This window comes from Myxocyprinus asiaticus, chromosome 1 (genome assembly GCF_019703515.2).
Source record: "Myxocyprinus asiaticus isolate MX2 ecotype Aquarium Trade chromosome 1, UBuf_Myxa_2, whole genome shotgun sequence".
In the NCBI taxonomy this organism is placed as follows: Eukaryota; Metazoa; Chordata; class Actinopteri; order Cypriniformes; family Catostomidae; genus Myxocyprinus; species Myxocyprinus asiaticus.
This window is the reverse complement of record NC_059344.1, coordinates 66,799,134-66,815,770: the sequence shown is the minus strand read 5'-3', so window position 1 is coordinate 66,815,770 and position 16,637 is coordinate 66,799,134. Positions and strand designations below refer to the sequence as shown.

The window sequence follows — 16,637 nt, the reverse complement described above, 5'->3', positions numbered from 1 at the left end:
AGTTCAATTAAAAAGAGCATAGAAAGAATATAATGATAAAATGATCAAAAATAAAAATAATATTATAATATAATTATAATTAATTTTATTTTCAGAAAATATATCTTGAGTTAAGTTAATAAAATGAATAAAGTCTAGAGGTAAGTTCATAAGTTTAATAAAAAGAGTTTTAAAATATAATACAAAATTATCAAAAATAAAAATAATTTAATAATATTGTATTATAATTAAAATATATATAAAAAGACTTATTTTCAGAGAATATATCTTGAGTTAAGTTAATAAAACAAATAAAGTCTAGAGGTAAGTTAATAAGTTTAATAAAAAGTTTAAAAATATGATAAAAAATTAAAATAATATTGTATTATAATTACAATATAAAAAATAAAAAGACTTATTTTCAGAAATTACATCTTGAATTAAGTTTATAAAATGAATAAAGTCTAGAGGTAAGTTCATATGTTTAATAAAAAGAGTTTTAAAATATAATAAAAAATTAAAATAATATTATAATATTGTATTATAATTAAAATATAAAAAATTAAAATACTTATTTTCAGAAAATATATCTTGAATTAAGTTTATAAAATGAATAAAGTCTAGAGGTAAATTAATAAGTTAAATAAAAAGTTTTAAAATATGATAAAAAATTAAAATAATATTATAATATTGTATTATAATTAAAATATAAAAAATAAAAAGACTTATTTTCAGAAAATATATCTTGAATTAAGTTTATAAAATGAATAAAGTCTAGAGGTAAATTAATAAGTTAAATAAAAAGTTATAAAAAATTAAAATAATATTATAATATTGTATTATAATTAAAATATAAAAAATAAAAAGACTTATTTTCAGAAAATATATCTTGAGTTAATACAATGAATAAAGTCTAGAGGTAAATTAATAAGTTCAATAAAAACAGTTGTACAAATATAGTAAAAAAATATATAAAATATCAAAAATAAAATAAAATAATATTATATTATAATATATAAATATAAAATATAAAATAAATAGAATAAATTACATAAATTTTTCTTACCCCAAAGTTTTTTTCTTATTATTTTAAGCATAAAACTAAATATATTTTATTAGTGATTAAGAATGTTTTTTTTTGTTTGTCTTTTGCAGTGTATAGAGGAACCAAGTGCTAAACAACACAATTTCATCAGCTTATAAATAATTTATAGCAAAATTCAGACAAATATTAACTTGTGTACCAGCTCGATTCCGGCGACTGGTTCTGGAATCCCACTGATTCGTCCAATCCAGCAAATCACTCCAAAAAGGGGCGGGTCATTCACCTCCACCATAGAACCCACCTCTAGCCATGTGTCAAGCTCCGCCCTCTGCTCAGCGATTGGTGGAGAGGGTAAGTTGTGAAATCCATTGGAGATGCGTGAATCGTCAGTGGATGGGGACATGGGTGGGGCCTGTGGCTTATTGGGTGGGACAGCGGGAGGTTTCAGGGCGGGTTTGGGCATGGTCAGAGGAGGAGGTTTCAAAGCGACTTTAGGGGCGGGGTTAGTGGAAGACTGGAGGGCTTTTTTAGCCGTGACTAGCATGTCCGGTTGGATGAGCGGTCTGTTTGTGGATGTTACTGACTGTGAGTGGTCTTTGTTGAGTTTGGGAAGGAGTTCGGGATTGTTTACTGGTGGAGGGGATCGTTCCGATCTAGTTTCTGTAAAACAAAAGACAAAAGGTGTATGTAGATTTTAAAAGCCATTGCTTTTAAAGGGATAAACATTAAAATTCTGTCATCATTAACCTCATATTGTTCAAACTCTGTATGACTTACATTCTACACAATGAAAGCATCTAGTGACATTTTGTCCTTTTTTGGAGCTTCATAACAAAATATCTTATTTTGTGTACAACAGAAGAAAGTCATATAGGTTTGGAACAACATGAGGATGAGTAAATTATGTTGTAGTTGTTTTTTGCTGTTGTGGTGATCACTGTGAAGCTCATACTTATTGATAAGAGGTGAGCAATTGTTACCTGCAGTAACTTTGGACAGGGGAAGTAAAGCACCAAATTCAGGTGACGGGATGAAACACAGTTTTGTATTTTTATAGTATCCATCCCACGATCCTACCGCATGGTCCTGATCACACACACAAACACACACAGTACATCTTTTACATGCAACTAGTACAATTATTATTTGGGTACACGTACACAGGTGGTAATAAAGTTCATGTCCAAACTCAGAAAATATAGTGGAACATCAAATTATGTCCCTGATGATCAGAGTGTAGCCGTCTTATGAAACAAACATTTATGAGATTTGTGTTAAACTATCTATAGGTCATGGTTTATTTTCAGTTATTATTCTATGTTTATATTTAGTTTTATTTATGGTCTAATTTGCAAAGGTATTTTTCCACCTGTTGTTGTAGAGTGATTTTTAAGTCAATGCAAAATGAGCCGGTGGAAGAAGTTGGAGAGTAAGGCTGCAACTAACGATTATTTTGATAATCGATTAATCGAAGAATTATTAGAACGATTATTCGACTATTCAGGCGATTATTGCAACGATTAATCATTAGCTCTAAACCGATTATTCAGCTTGTGCCCCGACTTAAAAGGTTGTATTAAACGTGCTTACTAACAATAAAGAGGACAAAATCATCTTTTAAAAATACATCTAAACGGGGGTCTGGGTAGCTCAGCGAGTATTGACGCTGACTATCACGCCTGGAGTCGCGAGTTAGAATCCAGGGTGTGCTGAGTGACTCCAGTCAGGTCTCCTAAGCAACCAAATTGGCCCGGTTGCTAGGGAGGGTAGAGTCACATGGGGTAACCTCCTCGTGGTCGTGATTAGTGGCTCTCGCTCTCAGTGGGACGTGTGGTAAGTTGTGCGTGGATCAAGGAGAGTAGCATGAGTCTCCACATGCTGCGAGTCTCTGCGGTGTCATGCACAACGAGTCACGTGATAAGATGCGCGGATTGACGGTCTCAGAAGTGGAGGCAACTGAGACTTGTCCTCCGCCACCCGGATTGAGGTGAGTAACCGCGCCACCACGAGGACATACTAAGTAGTGGGAATTGGGCATTCCACATTGGGGAGAAATTCTTCCTCTCCTCGACTACAGCAAAAGGTAAGGACATTGTTTTGAACAGTGATTTGTTTTATGTACTAAGTCAATAATTGTATTTTGTAAAAAATGTTACCGAAAAATCGCAATCTTCATTTGAACAATCCTGATATTGATTCTTAAAATCCCAAGAACAATATTTTACTTTTACTTCAAAGTTTACTTCATTTTTGGTTGTGTTGGATTATCTGTTAAATAGCAATTGAACTGCATAGTTTAGGTCCCTGTTGTTTATTTTCAAAATTCATATTTAGAAAATGTATATGTAACAAGTCAGAAGGTCCCCTGCATAATTTACAACATTAGCTAAGACAGAATTTCATCCAAATGTTAGCAAAATGGACATTATAGCTGAAATCAAGAGAATCAAATAAAATCATATAGAAATCAGAATCAAATCAAATTGAGAGCTAGTGAATCAGAATCGAATCATATCGAATAGAAATCAGAATCAAGTCGAGAGCTATTGAATCAGAATCGAATCATATCGAATAGAAATCAGAATCAAGTCGAGAGCTATTGAATCAGAATCGAATCATATCGAATAGAAATCAGAATCAAGTCGAGAGCTATTGAATCAGAATCGAATCATATCGAATAGAAATCAAATCAAATCGAGAGCTATTGAATCAGAATCGAATCATATCGAATAGAAATCAGAATCAAGTCGAGAGCTATTGAATCAGAATCGAATCATATCGAATAGAAATCAGAATCAAGTCGAGAGCTATTGAATCAGAATCGAATCATATCGAATAGAAATCAGAATAAAATTGAGAGCTTGTGAATCAGAATCGAATCATATCGAATAGAAATCAGAATCAAGTCGAGAGCTATTGAATCAGAATCGAATCATATCGAATAGAAATCAAATCAAATCGAGAGCTATTGAATCAGAATCGAATCATATCGAATAGAAATCAGAATCAAGTTGAGAGCTATTGAATCAGAATCGAATCATATCGAATAGAAATCAGAATCAAGTCGAGAGCTATTGAATCAGAATCGAATCATATCGAATGGAATTCAGAATCAAGTCGAGAGCTACTGAATCAGAATCGAATCATATCGAATAGAAATCAGAATCAAATTGAGAGCTTGTGAATCAGAATCGAATCATATCGAATAGAAATCAGAATCAAGTCGAGAGCTATTGAATCAGAATCGAATCATATCGAATAGAAATCAGAATCAAGTCGAGAGCTATTGAATCAGAATCGAATCATATCGAATAGAAATCAGAATCAAGTCGAGAGCTATTGAATCAGAATCGAATCATATCGAATAGAAATCAGAATCAAATTGAGAGCTTGTGAATCAGAATCTAATCATATCGAATAGAAATCAGAATCAAGTCGAGAGCTATTGAATCAGAATCGAATCATATCGAATAGAAATCAGAATCAAGTCGAGAGCTATTGAATCAGAATCGAATCATATCGAATAGAAATCAGAATCAAGTCGAGAGCTATTGAATCAGAATCGAATCATATCGAATAGAAATCAGAATTAAGTCAAGAGCTATTGAATCAGAATCAAATCAAATAGAAATCAGAATCAAACTGAGAGCTTGTGAATCAGAATCGAATCATATCGAATAGAAATCAGAATCAAATCGAGAGCTTGTGAATCAGAATCGCATCATATCGAATAGAAATCAGAATCAAATCAAAAGCTTGTGAATCAAAATCATATGGAGAGCTTGTTAATAAGAATCAAATCATATCAAAAATAAATCAGAATCAAATCAGATCGAGAGCTTGTGAATCAGAATCAAATCATACAGAAATCAGAATAAAATCAGATCGAGAGCTTGTGAATCAGAATGAAATAAAACAGTATAGAAATCCGAATAAATCAAATCGAGAGCTAGTGAATCAGAATTGAATCAAACTGTATAGAAATCAGAATAAAATTAAAAAGAGAGCTTGTGATTCAGAATTGAATCAGATCGAATAGAAATCAGAATTAAATCAAATCGATAGTTATTGAATCAGAATCAAATCCAATCGTATAGAAATCAGAATCAAATTGAGAGCTTGTGAATCAGAATAGAATTTTATCGAATAGAAATCAGAATCAAATCAAAAGCTTGTGAATCAGAATTTAATTGAATCGTATCTAAATCAGAATCAAATCAAGAGCTTGTGAATCAGAATTTAATTGAATCGTATCTAAATCAGAATCAAATCAAGAGCTTGTGAAGCAGAATCGAATAAAATCTTGAAATATGTATCGATACCCAGCCCTATGTTTTAGATAAGAGCACTGCATGTCACACTGCAGGAAGTGTCAAATTTCTAAAAGTATTTAATGTATCAGGATCTGTATAATTAATTGGTATTACTATCGACTTCTAAAATCGACTTAAATTTACGAAATAGTATCGCTTTGGTATTGGGACAACCTTAGATTCAAGAGATTCACACATTTACAATAAGACAATGTGAGTCTCAAGTGACAAATGCTCACCAGTAAAACTCCCACAAACACGCTGGAGGAGGTCCGACCTGGCATGGGCCCACAGAACTGTACTGTCCCACGGTGGACCGACTCATCCTGCGTGAACCAGACTCGCTGTCCGACAGCGAGCAGGGGAGGAGAGCAGGGAGCCAGGTTCGAATTGGCACCGCGTGGCAGGATGTTCACTGGAGTCTGGTTGTGGGTTTGGTTGACGTTATCGGATGAAGATTGGTACGGTTGGTTGTGATCGTGGTCACTTGAACTACCACCTCGTGATAATCGAGGGAGGGTAAGCTCATTGGCCGCGAGGATGAGGCCACAGGATTCTGGACAAGTGAACAACTGATGCCCTTTATAGTTGCCATTAGATTTGCCCCTGCCTGCTGCCCATCCCTAAAAAAAGACAGGGGAGCGGTATAGGTGAAATATCAGTCTTCAACTATATGGGTCTGTTCAAAAAAAATTGTGAATTACCTTGCTGCCTACTAAGGCCATGTCCATGTTTTTTTTATTTTTATATATATATATATATATATATATATATATATATATATATTCATTTTAACATATCTTTCTTTTTTTAGGTTTAATATACTCTATATTAAAATCTATGTGAATGACTGAGTTATGGTAAATTGCGAATTTGTGTAAAGGACATTTCTAGTGATCATCTCTGATTAATTTCAAAGTGGAAGTGTTGCTTTTTAAAATTAATGGAAAGCAAAATTGCGGGATGCGTTTTGCTCAACTTCCCATGAATCAGTCCATTTAAACGCAGACTCTAGACTTACCTTTAGCTGAACTCCAAAATAAACGGCAGAACTTCCTCTCGTCAAGGGACCGCGGTAACGAAGCTCCGCCTCTGCTATCTCTACTGATTGGTTCCAGAACACCCACACCTCTGAGCCCAGCGGTAAAGAAGCCAATCCCTGCAGGTGGTGCGGTCTGGACAGGAGTTTGAGACGGACATCAAGATCCTGGACAGGTTCAAGAAGACCGGCGAGATCGGTGGGTACATCACTGAGCACCTGTTTGGCGATCTTCACCACAGATCCATTATCAATCACCTGGTAAAAAAATCAAAAATGAGTTTGATGTACTATAAAAAACATTCTGTATATTTCAGAATTCAATATGTCCTCCACAGTCCAAAAAAATAATAATTTTAAGACTGAGCTGCAAAAATGACTTAGTGAATAATGACTTAACCCCTGTGCGTCAATTTAAAAAAGTTACTCAGAGGTCCTTAGAGGACAAAAATGTCCGTGCCAAAAAAACTGACATAATAATATTATATATTCATATTATTTTCCACTTTCAGTGACTTGAAAAATCCTGATCATAACTACCAAATATTCAATTATTTTTAGGATTTTAACCCGATGCCACTGTTGTTTTTTACACACACACATTTCTCAATACACACATACAAAACACACTCTGACATCCATACCAACACACACACACAACTGTAGCTGCATCATTTATTCAGTTGGCCTGCAGTGCTCTATAATACAGCAAACAGAAAATAGGGGGAAAGCTTGTATTTGCTCCATAGGCTAAACATGAGAAAAATGGCGCCATCTGGTGGAAAATATAAAAATGTACATTTTGAAGCCAGGGCTCCGGAATGAAAGCATAATATCATAGAATTCATGATTTTATGCTTTAATGGCACTGGGATCAAATATTGCAGTTTTAATGGGTTTCAATGGGGACATTATTGTCCTGAAGGTCCCGAGTGTAGCTATTTTGTGTACACAGTGTATTATAGATTTATTATAGGAACTGAGGTTGAAATATCAAAATTCCCCCCAAAATACACACCTTTGGCAATATTTATGCCACTGGCATTAACACAGCCAAAATGATCGAAAAAATTAAAAATACAAAAATGGCCCGAAGGTCGCACAAAGGTTCAGTTTCAGTCTTTCTCCTCACACAAAGCTATATTAATTCAGAAGACTTTTGGAAAAGCACAAGTCTACTTTTATGGTACTTGTATTGGCAGACTTGGTCCTCCATAGCTTTCTTCTGTGTTACATGAAATAAAGTCATGCTGAATTGGAAAAATGAGAGTGAGTAAATGATGACAGCATTTTCTGACACGGTGATAAACTATTCCTTTACAGCAAATTGCTTAGTATTTTTTTTATTTTTATTTTTATTTTTTATTGTGAATGAGTGTATTCTCTTACTTTCACCCACAGGTAATCTCCTCGTCCACCCCTCTCGCCTCCTCCCTCCTGTTCTTGGCACAGTTGCCCCCTCTGCAGGCGAATGGTTCCTTCCAGGTGGTCCTGCACTTTATAGTCGGAAGCGACCACGTACATTTTCGGGGGGCGTCGCTTCTTATTCCTGTCGCCGGACATGATCGGAACACCTCGAAACCTGAGTCAATACACAACGAAACTTATTTAACGAACAAAATAATAACATTTAGCTTCATGTCCAGTGTGTTCCATTAAAACATGACCCACTACAGAAAACAATGCATTTTTTTCTTGACGCACTGGATAAAATAAAATACGTTTATACACTAGTTATTAACAAGAAAAGCAAAGTTTGAGTGGCATTCGCTTATAATTTGAGCATAAAAACAAAGTGCAAAAGCTCTTGTGTATCAGAAGCATTTCCTGCTTTATAAACTTGAATAACAACAACTGTTGGTGATTTGAAATAGGTTTTAACATCGCTTTGAAATTAAACATAAAGAACCAAACGGAACTTTAACTTACCGACAATGTCATCACCTCGACTTAAAGTGCGATACTTTATCGCTACGAAAAAAAAAAAAAAAAAAAAAAAAAACACATTAATGCATCACTTTTACTAAAGCAGGAAGAGAGATGACGGACAGTCGCGCCGACCAATCAGATGCGAGAAAAGTTTGACCAGCGAAGCGTCAGAACGGTGGTGGGCGGGGCTTCGTTCTGAGGGAAATTCCACTGTTGCGGTTTTTATTTTGGAAATGAGCAAATTACTTGATACTACGTTCATCTTCCGAGAATTCAACATCCAGTCCTCTTATCTCAGATTAGAAGTATAATCTTGCAAGATAACTCAGTTTGAAGTGATAAATGTTTCTAAAATGCTGTGTTGGGTTTAATGCATTACTAAGTAATTAATTACTGTAAAAAAGCAAAGTAAGGGATTACTCTTAATTTTAAAGTAATTTAATTGCAGTTACTTCTGATGTAATTGCGTTAAATACTGTATAGACTATAGAACAATTCTATTTAAAACAATAGTGAATTTAAAATCGAAATTTAACGTCTAATGTTAAAATATATATAAGGCTGCCCCTTTAAATTCTTTGGCCAGCTCATGAATAATTTATTTGATTTTATATGATTTATTTTGTCTATCCTTGTATTTATCATCTGGTTGAGGTTGATAAGGGTTTAGAAAGTAATTAGTAATAAGTAATGCAATTACTTTTCAGACAGAGCAATTAGTACAGTAATCTGATTACACTGTAGAAGATGTAATTAGTAGTTAGTAATTAATTACTTTTTTAGAGTAACTTACACAAGACTGCTAAAATAGCTACATTTTCATCTCACAAGTGTGTTTATGTTCTTGTCATCAGTTATTCTTTCTTCGTCACATCGATGGTGAAAGTGTAAAGACAACAAACAACTGCTTTTTATGAAACATTTTATAAACATGGACATTAATTAAACATACAAACTATTAAGTACACATACACACAAGTTAATAAATAAGTATATCCATACATAAGCAAAAAATGTTTACAAAAAAATAATATATATATATATATATATATATATATATATATATATATATATATATATATATATATATATTCTAAAGTTAATGCACATTGGAAATTTATAAAAGTTGACAACTTTGAAAATTAGCAAAATACAGAGCAACTATTGTAAACCTCATTTTATTTCCCTTGTTTTTCATAAGTAGGCATACTTCAGAAAGGCTAGCTAAGTTTATATTTAAGTTTAGTTAAGGTCAGTGCTAGGTCAGTTTTTGTGAGATTTACATTTTTGCATTTGACAGACGCTTTATCCAAAGTGACTTACAGTGCATTCAAGGTATACGTTTATCAGTGTGGGAATCGAACCCACAACCTTTTTTTTTTTGAGATTTTCTCCCCTTTTTTCTCCCCAATTTGGAATGCCCAATTCCCAATGCGCTCTAAGTCCTCGTGGTGTAGTGACTCGCCTCAATCCGGGTGGCGGTGGACGAATCTCAGTTGCCTCCGCATCTGAGACCGTCAATCTGCGCATCTTATCACGTGGCTTGTTGAGCGTGTTACCACGGAGACGTAGCACATGTGGAGGCTTCACGCTATTCTCCGCGGCATCCACGCACAACTCACCATGCGCCCCACCGAGAGCGAGAACCACATTATAGCGACCACGAGGAGGTTACACCATGTGACTCTACCCTCCCTAGCAACCGGGCCAATTTGGTTGCTTAGGAGACCTGGCTGGAGTCACTCAGCACACCCTGGATTCGAACTTGCGACTCCAGGTGTGGTAGTCAGCGTCAATACTCGCTGAGCTACCCAGGCCCCCCGAACCCACAACATTAGTGCTTTACTAGTTGAGCTACAGGAACATTACGTGAAACGTAAGTATAAGGTAAGTGTGTGACTGGCACTAAAGTGTTAGATTAAGGTTTGAAGACTCAGTATCGATGAAGTATGTGGTCAGTTCTCCTTTGCCTTTGACGCTGATCACTCCTCTCAGAGTTACGCTGTAGCCCAGGGTTCGCGCGACTGCCGCTGTTTCATCCGTCACCTGAAGGGGGCAGCAAACAACACACATGTGACTGTTCGAATAGTAATATGGCAATGAGTTCTTCATGTATCATGGTATTCAGGTACCATGGTATGGTATATGGTACTTCAAGGTACTAAAATGATTTCATAGTATTACCATGGAACTATGTCCAAAAAACCCTGGGGTAATACCATGGTACTTTTCGTACTCTTTTTAATAGTGCCCACTGTATGGCCTATACAGAGAGATATACCTCTCAGAGCTGGACCGGTGCCTGTGGCCCCATAAAATGACGTCCAATTTTTTATTTATTTTTCTCACTTGCCAGTGGCTGGTGAATTAAAACAATTTACTGGCCATGGAAGTCTAAAGTCATTTAAAATATGTATTTTGTCCTTCCTGTAATGAAGGCTTTATTTAGCTATTTTCCCATGTATATTTGTGACATTTCACATTCTATCAAGGATCATATAGGCTAAAGGTCGACCGATATTGGATTCTGCAGATACAGATAACATAGGAGGTACTGTAGAAAAGAATGAAAACCGATTAATCGGTGGGTAGTTTTGAATCAATATATATTGATTATGCATAAGAGAAATATTAAACAAAACACTATGGTAGTATCACCAAAGGTAGTGAAGTACCTTTTTAGAGGTTGACAGATAAAAACAGGTAGAAGATTTTGCCGATACCGATAACTAAGGTGGTGGAAAATTCCGATAACCGATTAATCGGCCGATATATATTTTTTTTTATCGATTAATTGTATATTAAAAAAGATTAGTAGCCTTTCCTTACTGTTAAGGGCACATACATAGAGGCTGCAAAAGTCCAAAACGAGTAAAATCCCAGATGTGTGTTTGTTGTGCAACCGAAATCCCAATAATAATCAGAAAAAAATTAAGATTCGGTGCATAACGCGGGACTTAGTTTTAATTATAAACAAGCCCGGAATACACCAGGGACTCTTATTTTAAAATGTCTGTGCTTCCTGCTCACACAAACACACAATGGAAACAAAACATGCACTCTTAATCATCTACAATGTATAACGATAGACTCGCTATAAAGTAAACATCGTCATATGTGCTAATACTTATATATGAACAGTAAATAATCATCTTTCATCTTATAATAGATCATCAGCAATCGCTTGTCAATTGTCATATGTGTCTTTTTCATAACATTTTGCTTTAATAATCACGAATTAGTCCATGAACAGCGACGGTGACAGAGTCTTAGCTGCGTTACAATGCTCTATATGTAAATATTCACCAAATTAAGCTTGTCTAGCCTATATATTCACCAGATGAAAAGTTTTGGCTAGAGAGGAACACAGAGGAATTACATATATATATATAAACATCTATCCACCGTTGATTTTTTAGCCGATAACCAAAAAGCATATCGGCAACAATTAATCGGTAAAACCGATATATCGGTCGACCTCTAATATAGGCCAACTAGTTGTACTCTCTGTGTCCCATCTGTGAAATGACGTGTCAACAAAAATGGGGACATTTTGTTCCTCATATTTTTTTGTTTTGGTGGATTAACGGCAGGACTGTGTCGCCACATGGCATAACAAAAATAACGAAGAAACTGGGATTCCTGGCTAAACTTTCCACTGATGTAAAATATGCAAAACAGTCACTATCATTTCTTAGGAAAACTGCATCTCTTTCATTTTATTCACTCGCGTAAAAAAACATCTTATGATGCGATTTAAACCATTATAGTGCAATTCCTAAACTAAATAAAAAATTACAGCAAACTAGCCAGTAACTGTATTTTATTTCGGCTACTCATCAAAGTCAACTTTTACTCGCATTTGCTGCTTAGCGAGTGTTCATTTGGACCCCTGACCACAACAACATTTTACATTGCCTTCGGCTTGTACTTACTTATTCTCTCTCTTATTATTAATGTATTATTACTATTCACTCTCTACCTGTATTTTATTGAGTACTCCAGTGCTATCCATTCTACTGGCCACATTAACTGTGTTTCCCCACATATCATACTGAGGTTTGTGAGCGCCGATGACCCCTGCGATCACAGGACCGTGGTTTATCCCTGCACACAAACACAATACAGTAGGAGTTATTATACACTCTTAATATCACAGATTTAATCCTGTTTTGTGTTAGATGACTAGATATATGGATGAGTACATATATGATCAACTATGAATCTTTAAGGAAAAAATGCCCGGTGGTGACGCTCATTTTTTTGTCCAGATCTATTAAATGATTCAAAAATGCATATGCAACGCAATCCACACAAAATAATTACTTGAATACACCTCTTTTATGATGAGCATGTTTTTAATTACTGAGTTCAAAGTCATTTTATTATTTATTATTTATTATTGTTTAAAGTAAAACAATTTACATGGTGTAACTGTCCAGACACAGTAAACAAATAAAATAAAATACATCAATTAAAAAAAAAAAAAATCTAAGTCTAATTTAAAAAACAAAAGAAATGTTAGCATGAGAAACGCAGAATAATTTTTCATTATTATTTAAAAAAAAAAAAAAACTTAAATATATATATATATATATATATATATATATATATATATATATATATATAACATGTAGGTGGTCATTTTGTTGTCATGTGACAAAAAACATAAAATAGGGAGGAGTCTGTTAGACCCTTAAGGCAAAACAAACAATTAAAGAAACAAAAACAAATCACTATTTTCATTAAATATCAATATTTTGACATTTATATGAAAAGGCACATTTTGTTTAGGTCATATAGAGTAACCCTGAGAAAACCTCCAATCCAAACCTTAAACTTTTTTAAATGAATGATTAAGCTGCATACACTCAAGTGTATTCAAGGTGCAAGGAAAGTATTTGAATGCATTTGTCTTAATGGTTACACCATTTTAAACCTTGTGCACTCTTCAATTAAGAATCACACTCAAGCTCCTCGGGTCAAATTTGACCCGAAAACAATAAGCTAGTAATTATTTTATTTTAATGAAAGAAATGTAAAACTTACGGTCAATAAAGTTAAAAAAAAACACTAAAGTTGTGCATTTTTGGGAGGGATTGGGGGGATTTTTATTGTATTTAAATCTTATTTGGCTCTAAATTACACCATTAATTTTCATATAAAACAAGCAGATTTAATGTTATCTTCACTTCAATAAAAACCTTAATTTGAGTAAATTGAAAGAGTGTCAAAACATCAAAATACGTCATGCATTAGTGACAACTGCTGGAATAAAAATAACAATTATATGAAATTACAAGTATGGCCAGTAGATGGCTCCAGTGCTCCATGCATTGACTGATCTCTATAAACCAATGTTTTAACAAACTTAATTTCTAAATATTATCATAAGTTATGCATTGGATATATTTTTAGGCATTATATATATATATAAATATATATATATATATTTTAAAATTGTATCATTTTTTAAACCACTTGTGTTGAAAAGTCAGATTTTGCAATGATGCTCCAATATGCTGTCAAACATGACCATGCTGCCACAGTCAAATCCGATTGTGTTACAAAGAAAAGTAATTATTTTGTTACCTGTCATTTATTCAAACATCAAACCTCTAGCATAAACTTTGTCACACAGGAGCCAGACTCAGACCTCGACCTGTGTGATATGTTTGTTACTGTATGTGTGGACAAGTTTGTCTACATTTATGAGCACCAAATGTCCTCATTAGTAAAAACAAAACAAAAGGCTGCCAAATGTGTCAGATGATGTTGATCATCAAATCTAGTGATGTGCACATGTTTGTGTGATGGTTAGGTTTAGGGGTAGAGTTTGGAAATTGAAAATATAAATAGCCTGATATGAAATCAACGGAAGTCAATGAGATATCACTAATATAGTCAAACAAACCTGTGTGTGTATACGTGTGTGTGTGTGTGTGCATGTGTTTTCTGCATTGTGGATGATTTATAGTCTCACTCCTTCATTTATGTGTGGTTGTGTTCTGCATTGTGTCTGATTTATTGATTTTTATTTGACAAATAATAAAAAAAAATCTCTGTATTTTAGTATTTCCCATTCATTTGCTATGGCGGGTCAATTTTGACCCGAAGAGTACAAGTGTTACTTTTTTTTTTACGACTACTTAGACTTATCGAATCAAGTCCAGATGTTTTTTGTGTGCTCAGCAAGTGGAGGAAAAGCCACCAAGTCTTGTACCACATTTTTATTAAAGAAACAAAATGAAAATGGGTCAAAAATGACCCGATGAGTTGATAGGCTTTTTTTTTTCTTTACGCAAAATAGACGTTTTTTATTTATTTATTTATTGATTTTACTTTTGATTTGGGGTGAAATATGACCCAGACATGTTTTTGACAGTTTTCATGAGATGTACTCCTACATATTTAATGGTAGATGATGATATATTTGTCTATAGAGTCTGCAGTACCTATCCTGAGTTTAAAGCTGTTGAAGGAATGCATGTTTATATTTTCCAGTCGTCCCATCAGAGCAATAGCAAAGTCCAGCATGCTGCGAACGTGATTGAAGGACATATCACAGACCTGTAGACGGTAAAAACAATGCACGTTAAACTGATGAAAATGGTTACATTAGAGTGAATTTACATAAACACAACATGTCCTTAAAAAAAAACAAAAAAAAAAAACATGGACGAATGCATTCTGACTGGTCAGGCGATCTTACATGCCGCTCCTCTCCTTTCGCAGGATTGGTCAGTCCGGCAGCAGCCATGTAAGTGCTGCCAATGGTTTTAATCTTTTCAACGGCGCTGAATTTTGGCTTGTTAAGAAGCTAAAAGAGAATAAAAAAAGATGGTTAGGTTAAAAAAATAACAAATAAAAAAACTGGCAGAAAGACTATTCATCCATCACCTCGTCAAAGTCTGAAATGATCTCGTTGAGAAAGCGGAGACACTCCAGTCCGTTGTTATTAACGCTGCTCTCGTTGTAGAACTCTTTGTAGAACTGCGGTATGGACGCAAACATGACACACACACACTCACAAGACTTGCTGTACAGATCCTGAAACAGAGACGCACACATCACTTCACAACACATGTGTAAATTGGTACATTATGAAAATATTAATATAAACAATTAACAATGGCCCAAAATGGATGTTGCTAACCCGTTGCTTAATAAGGACTACAACAGTCATCCATTACATAAAGCAAGTAGCTCACATATGCTGATGGTAGTTGTAGTCCTTAGTTAGCATTGTGAAAGAAACATGCATTTTTGAAAAACGCAGTAGCTTCAAAATGAACATTTAAGATATGACTGTGTGTAATTAATGATCTAGAACGTCACGTAAAAGTCTCTTCAAGTAATTTTAACCACAGACTTTATGTTACTCATAAATCTAAAACTGACATTATAAAAACCTATAGGAAATTCCTAAGGGGGCTAAAATTAGCACGAAACTGCTAATTACTACAGTACAACCTATACAGCTCTCCTGCAATCAAACAACCAAAAATGAAGTGAACTTTAACGTAGGCTAAAAGTAAAAGATCAATCTTTAGATCGATTTTAAGAATCAATATCGGGATCATTCCAGTGAAGATCGTTATTTATTGCAAAACCGTTATTTTTATTTAATTTTTACTTATCGCATTCATATGGAATTTAAAGTGGTGTGCGGTCACAGGTGTGTGTTTATTGGCTGTTTTACAGCGGCTTTGAATGCGGCTCTTCCAATTAGAATTTAGAGTAGGAACTGTCCGTTTTTATAATACTAGTTTTATTTTTTTGAGTCTTTTATTTTGAACTCAAGTGTTACATAATGTGACGCTGACTTATGATTCATTTGTAAGGAATAATATTATCTTATGGTGTGCATTACCATATATGAATATAATTTCCTTGAAATATATTTAATAACATATATATACTGTATATATAATATTTCCAGCCAAAATAGTTACTGTATATCATGATATATACTGTTACCATAAGATACAGTGTTACGGAGTAGTTAAATAAAATTAGCGATGCTTCTAACTTTTAAGCAGCGTGACGGTAGTTCAGCTATTTTCACAATAGTGTTGCTTTTCTAGCAACGAGCTGTATTTTCCAATGAGTAGTGCTGTAGCGTCACAAAACGCTACATTTGTCACATTGTATCGCAAACTTACGGTGACCCAGGGGTGTACAACACAAAATAATTAGCAAAGCAAATAAAAGTTACAACACAACGGAAAAGCCACAGCACAACAGAAATCAGCTACAACACAAAAAAATTGTGTACAAATATTTATTTTCTGTTCATTTCATTGTGCTGTGATTTATTTCCATTGTGTTT

The 16,637-nt window shown here is 34.2% G+C and overlaps 2 protein-coding genes across 3 annotated transcripts in view; both read right to left on the bottom strand.

The window, feature by feature from the left end:
- The window catches only part of LOC127447612 (ubiquitin carboxyl-terminal hydrolase CYLD-like), a 16,563-nt gene extending 8,202 nt beyond the window's left edge, over positions 1-8,361 (bottom strand). The window contains exons 1-6 of the mRNA XM_051709547.1: positions 8,306-8,361; positions 7,766-7,958; positions 6,359-6,634; positions 5,577-5,960; positions 2,005-2,110; positions 1,224-1,684 (exon numbers count right to left, since the gene is read on the bottom strand). Coding sequence (XP_051565507.1) covers positions 1,224-1,684; positions 2,005-2,110; positions 5,577-5,960; positions 6,359-6,634; positions 7,766-7,939 — 1,401 coding nt within the window. The 5' untranslated portion in view covers positions 7,940-7,958; positions 8,306-8,361. The remainder of the gene's footprint in view (positions 1-1,223; positions 1,685-2,004; positions 2,111-5,576; positions 5,961-6,358; positions 6,635-7,765; positions 7,959-8,305) is intronic.
- Positions 8,362-9,385: 1,024 nt separating this feature from the next.
- Positions 9,386-16,637, bottom strand: part of LOC127447521 (adenylate cyclase type 4-like) — a 43,093-nt gene continuing 35,841 nt past the window's right edge. For both annotated transcript variants that reach the window (XM_051709457.1, XM_051709463.1), the window contains exons 22-26: positions 15,206-15,355; positions 15,018-15,125; positions 14,761-14,875; positions 12,288-12,412; positions 9,386-10,351 (exon numbers count right to left, since the gene is read on the bottom strand). In XM_051709457.1, coding sequence (XP_051565417.1) covers positions 10,211-10,351; positions 12,288-12,412; positions 14,761-14,875; positions 15,018-15,125; positions 15,206-15,355 — 639 coding nt within the window. In that variant the 3' untranslated portion in view covers positions 9,386-10,210. The remainder of the gene's footprint in view (positions 10,352-12,287; positions 12,413-14,760; positions 14,876-15,017; positions 15,126-15,205; positions 15,356-16,637) is intronic.